Source organism: Oncorhynchus gorbuscha, linkage group LG07, assembly GCF_021184085.1.
Source record: "Oncorhynchus gorbuscha isolate QuinsamMale2020 ecotype Even-year linkage group LG07, OgorEven_v1.0, whole genome shotgun sequence".
NCBI lineage: Eukaryota > Metazoa > Chordata > Actinopteri > Salmoniformes > Salmonidae > Oncorhynchus > Oncorhynchus gorbuscha.
In genome coordinates, this window is record NC_060179.1 from 13,539,629 (window position 1) to 13,546,691 (window position 7,063).

Consider the following 7,063-nt stretch of genomic DNA (forward strand, 5'->3'; position numbering starts at 1 on the left):
CGGTGTTCCTGGAATGACCTCCATCTCAGACTGCTCGCTGTTCCTGGAATGACCTCCATCTCAGACTGCTCGGTGTTCCTGGAATGACCTCCATCTCAGACTGCTCGCTGTTCCTGGAATGACCTCCATCTCAGACTGCTCGGTGTTCCTGGAATGACCTCCATCTCAGACTGCTCGCTGTTCCTGGAATGACCTCCATCTCAGACTGCTCGCTGTTCCTGGAATGACCTCCATCTCAGACTGCTCGGTGTTCCTGGAATGACCTCCATCTCAGACTGCTCGCTGTTCCTGGAATTAGAAGATTTCCTGTTCTCTAGTTCCAGAGAATTCTTCCATGAAATATCCCCCCTCAAACACCTATAAAAAAAAATAGAAATACAAGAATTTGCATTTGAGATTATGCTGGTCCCTGGTATGAGGGAGAGAGAACGAGAGAGGTAGGAGGGGTGAGTAAATGTGAAGAAAGCCATTCTTCTAATCTAAAGTGACGGTTATGCAAATATTAAATTGTAGCTGGAGGATTAGAATGGATGCAGGAGGGGTAGGGCTGAGAGTGGAGTACAGACAGGAGAGCAGAGGGAGGTGAGGTGGGAGGGAGGGAGAGAGGATAAATGAGGCTGGTACAAAGGGTCCCCAAATACCACTCACTCATTTTGTTACACATATCACATACCCACCAGCCAAGGGGTCTGAACCTTTATGGCACAATAGGTTTTGTGTTTACCCTATAAATGTAGGGTCAGTGGTTCAAACCACTGTCAGTGGTTCAGAATATCGCCCCTAAATCTCTATATTACTAGGTTTGTGCATTGTTTTCATTGCAATGAATGCATTGCAACACTCACCATAGAATGTCATGTTAGTTTAAGACAGTGGAGAGGAAGAGACAGCCTAGATGTATGAAGTTATGTGGATGGTTTATATGGGTTAATTTAAATGTGAAAGCACAATACTTTAACTGTGAGATGCAAAACAACTCGCACACGTCTGAGGCAATCAAAACACCCACATGGGGGGGGGTTACAAGGGCATAGGAGGAGTTTAGATCTCTCTCCCCTAGTAAGCTTACTCTGTTCTCACAAGCTTGCTCAGACAAGAGGCTGCTCACTCCAGAGTGCGTTGGTCAGGAGAGAGGAGAGCAGAGCGTGCTTTACCGGGAATGCTGAGCGAGAATGATATATGGGTCTGGAGGCTCCTTGCGGTACCCCCAAAGATCCCCAGCCTTACAGACAAACCACACTGATTCCTTTGAATGTCGACAATATCGATCATCCTAAATCTGTACAAGACAACTGGATTTCTTCTATTTTCTGGTGTGTGAATAATCAGGAGAGATGAGAGTTGACTTCTCCACCAGTTGGATATTTCAAGGCTGGATCATCCATCTGGTTCTCACTCTGTGTGCCCAGGTATGTCCAACATGCATACATCAAATAACTACTGCATGTAGATTAGAATAGTTTGATTGTGTGTTCTGGATATTGACACAAGTCATTGCAAGACAACTGTATTAGTTGATGTATCAAACATTTTCTGTCCTCTAGATCTTGCCTACACTGATAATTTTGTGTTGTTGTTGAGTTGTTTTAACTAAATATTATTAATTAAGTAACTGGTTCCACATGCTTTTTTTGTTTACACAACTCTTTGGTCAGTGTTGCCGGAACTTAACATTTTTAGTTGGCCCAATCTTAGCTCCTATATGAGAAAATGTAGGCAAAAATTCAGTCAATTTAAAATGATGTATCTTTGCTTAAATGGACTCATATGTTAATTCAACTAGAAATTATTATTTCGGCATCTTAACTAAAATAGAAGTTACACGCATTCCTTTAACATAATGTTTTCATTTTACACAGTTGACTTACATGATTACATTGTGCATGTTCATTTATACAATTATTATTCAGCATGTCCTCGTCTGGGATTTGAACTCACAACCGCTTGGTTCACAGCATTCCAATCTTCCCGCATTACAGCCATGTCTGTGTCAATAACTGATTGAACCTGTATTGCTACAATTTACACCTCAAAGTAAATCTTAGCTCTGTTAAAAACACACAGGAGAAAAACGACTATATTTACCATAGTGACTCAGGGGCAATATTAAAACAGAATAATATGCCCCAGCAACATTAGACAACAGAAAAACCTCACCTTGTTGAAATAAGTCAATCAAATCACTGGTGAGCGAATAGTCAGATGAACTGATAATTGACACAGCCATGGTGGCGTAGCAGGAAGCTCGGATTGCGTTGACTCGAGGTTGTGAGTTCAAATCACAGATGAGGACATGTTTTGAATAATAATTACTGTATAAATGATCATGTACGGTATGTCAAGGTGAGTCAAATCTGTAAATGTAAAACATTGTATGTTAAAAGCACTGTGTGTGTAACTACTTTCCCAGCCTTCGTTAGTTCAAATGCCTAAACAATCATTCACAGTTGAACGAACATGTGAGACAACTTGAGCAGAAGCATCATTTTAAATTGACTGAATTTTTTTGTCAAAGTATTCTCAAATTGGAGCTAATTTTGGGCAACAATTTTTGGGGGGGTTCAGGTAATACTTGGACCGAAAAGTTTAGTAAACAAATAAAAAGGCTGTGGAACCAGTTACTTGTTAATAATTAGTTGAAACAACTACATTTGTGGATGTTTTTGTTGTTGTGTCCATCTAACCATCGTTACTCTGCTCTGGTGGAGTTGAGAGATAAATATATATTGAAAGACATGTTTATGTTCCAGCAATGACTGGAAACAGTTATGTTTGGGTTGTGTCCACATGCTCCTGCCCCTCTCCCGGTCCCGGTAAACCCCAGAAGCCACATAAAACTGGATGCATCCTTGCTGACCTTGTTTTCACCGGACGTTCCCGTTTCCATTCCAATGCATGGTGATGGGTTATGGTTGTGGGAATGACAAAGATAAGGTTATAACATGTTATTGGTGTGGTTATTTGGGTGTACACTAGGTTATAGCCTGTTATTGGTGTGGTTATTTGGGTGTACACTAGGTTATAGCCTGTTATTGGTGTGGTTATTTGGGTGTACACTAGGTTATAGCCTGTTATTGGTGTGGTTATTTGGGTGTACACTAGGTTATAGCCTGTTATTGGTGTGGTTATTTGGGTGTACACTAGGTTATAACCTGTTATTGGTGTGGTTATTTGGGTGTACACTAGGTTATAGCCTGTGTAAATGTATGTAAATGTTATTGGTGTGGTTATTTGGGTGTACACTAGGTTATAGCCTGTTATTGGTGTGGTTATTTGGGTGTACACTAGGTTATAGCCTGTTATTGGTGTGGTTATTTGGGTGTACACTAGGTTATAGCATGTTATTGGTGTGGTTATTTGGGTGTACACTAGGTTATAACCTGTTATTGGTGTGGTTATTTGGGTGTACACTAGGTTATAGCCTGTTATTGGTGTGGTTATTTGGGTGTACACTAGGTTATAGCCTGTTATTGGTGTGGTTATTTGGGTGTACACTAGGTTATAGCCTGTTATTGGTGTGGTTATTTGGGTGTACACTAGGTTATAACCTGTTATTGGTGTGGTTATTTGGGTGTACACTAGGTTATAGCCTGTTATTGGTGTGGTTATTTGGGTGTACACTGGGTTATAACCTGTTATTGGTGTGGTTATTTGGGTGTACACTAGGTTATAGCCTGTGTAAATGTATGTAAATGTTATTGGTGTGGTTATTTGGGTGTACACTAGGTTATAGCCTGTTATTGGTGTGGTTATTTGGGTGTACACTAGGTTATAGCATGTTATTGGTGTGGTTATTTGGGTGTACACTAGGTTATAACCTGTTATTGGTGTGGTTATTTGGGTGTACACTAGGTTATAGCCTGTGTAAATGTATGTAAATGTTATTGGTGTGGTTATTTGGGTGTACACTGGGTTATAACCACACCAATAACAGGTTATAACCTAGTGTACACCCAAATAACCACACCAATAACAGGTTATTTGGGTGTACACTAGGTTATAACCTGTTATTGGTGTGGTTATTTGGGTGTACACTAGGTTATAGCCTGTTATTGGTGTGGTTATTTGGGTGTACACTGGGTTATAACCTGTTATTGGTGTGGTTATTTGGGTGTACACTAGGTTATAGCCTGTGTAAATGTATGTAAATGTTATTGGTGTGGTTATTTGGGTGTACACTAGGTTATAGCCTGTTATTGGTGTGGTTATTTGGGTGTACACTAGGTTATAGCATGTTATTGGTGTGGTTATTTGGGTGTACACTAGGTTATAACCTGTTATTGGTGTGGTTATTTGGGTGTACACTAGGTTATAGCCTGTGTAAATGTATGTAAATGTTATTGGTGTGGTTATTTGGGTGTACACTGGGTTATAACCACACCAATAACAGGTTATAACCTAGTGTACACCCAAATAACCACACCAATAACAGGTTATTTGGGTGTACACTAGGTTATAGCATGTTATTGGTGTGGTTATTTGGGTGTACACTAGGTTATAGCATGTTATTGGTGTGGTTATTTGGGTGTACACTAGGTTATAGCCTGTTATTGGTGTGGTTATTTGGGTGTACACTAGGTTATAACCTGTTATTGGTGTGGTTATTTGGGTGTACACTAGGTTATAGCCTGTTATTGGTGTGGTTATTTGGGTGTACACTAGGTTATAGCCTGTTATTGGTGTGGTTATTTGGGTGTACACTAGGATATAGCCTGTTATTGGTGTGGTTATTTGGGTGTACACTAGGTTATAGCCTGTTATTGGTGTGGTTATTTGGGTGTACACTAGGCTATAGCCTGTTATTGGTGTGGTTATTTGGGTGTACACTAGGTTATAGCCTGTTATTGGTGTGGTTATTTGGGTGTACACTGGGTTATAACCTGTTATTGGTGTGGTTATTTGGGTGTACACTAGGTTATAGCATGTTATTGGTGTGGTTATTTGGGTGTACACTAGGTTATAGCATGTTATTGGTGTGGTTATTTGGGTGTACACTAGGTTATAGCATGTTATTGGTGTGGTTATTTGGGTGTACACTAGGTTATAGCCTGTTATTGGTGTGGTTATTTGGGTGTACACTAGGTTATAGCCTGTTATTGGTGTGGTTATTTGGGTGTACACTAGGTTATAACCTGTTATTGGTGTGGTTATTTGGGTGTACACTAGGTTATAGCCTGTTATTGGTGTGGTTATTTGGGTGTACACTAGGTTATAACCTGTTATTGGTGTGGTTATTTGGGTGTACACTAGGTTATAACCTGTTATTGGTGTGGTTATTTGGGTGTACACTAGGTTATAACCTGTTATTGGTGTGGTTATTTGGGTGTACACTAGGTTATAACCTGTTATTGGTGTGGTTATTTGGGTGTACACTGGGTTATAACCTGTTATTGGTGTGGTTATTTGGGTGTACACTGGGTTATAACCTGTTATTGGTGTGGTTATTTGGGTGTACACTGGGTTATAACCTGTTATTGGTGTGGTTATTTGGGTGTACACTAGGTTATAACCTGTTATTGGTGTGGTTATTTGGGTGAAAGTATGATGAGGGTATGATGTATGTAAATGTTATTGGTGTGGTTATTTGGGTGAAAGTATGATGAGGGTATGATGTATGTAAATGTTATTGGTGTGGTTATTTGGGTGAAAGTATGATGAGGGTATGATGTATGTAAATGTTATTGGTGTGGTTATTTGGGTGAAAGTATGATGAGGGTATGATGTATGTAAATGTTATTGGTGTGGTTATTTGGGTGAAAGTATGATGAGGGTATGACGTTCCTTATAAAGACATGCTCAGTTTTGTCACTGTTCAGATAGATGAAAATCTTATTTTATTTTATTCTTATTTTGCTGCGTCAAATTCGGGAAATAGGCAGTATTTTGATCAGAAGATGAAGATTTTATGTCTATTCATGGTATGTTAGTGTTTAGTTCTTTAGGTCCACTGTGTCCTGGTGGAAGTATGAATGTGGTTGAGGTCTATTTGGTTGGCACCAGAGATGTGACTGCAGGCTTGGCTTGGCTAGAGGCCCCTCACACAGCCCCTTAGTCACTGCGTGTGCGTGTGTGTGCGTGTGTGTGCGTGTGTGTGTGCGTGTGCGTGTGCGTGTGCGTGTGCGTGTGCGTGTGTGTGGCTGGTGTCTTGTAACTGTAAGTCAGAATCATGTGGGTTTGCCTGGGAGATTAAGGAGGTTTTCTCTTCTTTGTTTTCCCCCTTCCTGCAGGTTGATGTTGCAACTTTCTGAGCAGTAGGCTGCGTGTCAGATGTAGCATTGCGAAATACAGGAACTACAATTGCGGTCAAATATATTGGCAGCCTTGTACTTTGCAATGGAGCAGCAGAATGTTCTGTTTACTGTCCACATCAGATTAACAGACATTTAGACAGAGATAGTTGTTCTAAATACCTGTTCCGTGGTTTGTTGACCAATAGTATAATGTTTGAAAGTCATAATTGAAAAGACATGAAAAAATGAGATTATCATGCAGTATCTTGACCGAGTACCTTAGAGGTAACTGCCAACAGTATCTAGACCGAGTACCTTAGAGGTAACTGCCAACAGTATCTTGACCGAGTACCTTAGAGGTAACTGCCAACAGTATCTTGGCCGAGTACCTTAGAGGTAACTGCCAACATAGAGGAAACAGCAACAACAACAATATTGGGTGTTGGGTCACGAGCCGCCAGAACAGTTTCAGTGCGCCTTGGCACACAGTACCAGTCAACAGTTTGGACACACCTACTAATTCCAGGGTTTTTCTTTATTTTATACTATTTTCTACATTGTAGAATAATAGTAAGACATCAAAACCATCAAATAACACATATTGAAAAATTTAGTAACCAAAAAAGTGTTAAACAAATAAAAATGTATTTGATATGTGAGATAAGTACTGGTGGACATTATTTGCCTTGATAACAGCTTGAGGTAGTCAGCAGGGATGCATTTCAATTAACAGGTGTGCCTTGTTAAAAAGTTCATTTCTGTAATTTATTTCCTTCTTAATGGGTTTGAGCCAATCAGTTGTGTTGTGACAAGGTAGGGGTGGTATACAGAAG

The 7,063-nt window shown here is 40.1% G+C and overlaps 1 protein-coding gene across 1 annotated transcript in view; it reads left to right on the forward strand.

Annotated features, from left to right (window-relative positions):
- The first annotated feature begins 1,099 nt into the window (after positions 1-1,099).
- LOC124039495 overlaps positions 1,100-7,063 on the forward strand; it is a 30,154-nt gene continuing 24,190 nt past the window's right edge. The window contains exon 1 of the mRNA XM_046355521.1: positions 1,100-1,409. Within this exon, the coding sequence (XP_046211477.1) occupies positions 1,335-1,409 (75 nt within the window). The 5' untranslated portion in view covers positions 1,100-1,334. The remainder of the gene's footprint in view (positions 1,410-7,063) is intronic.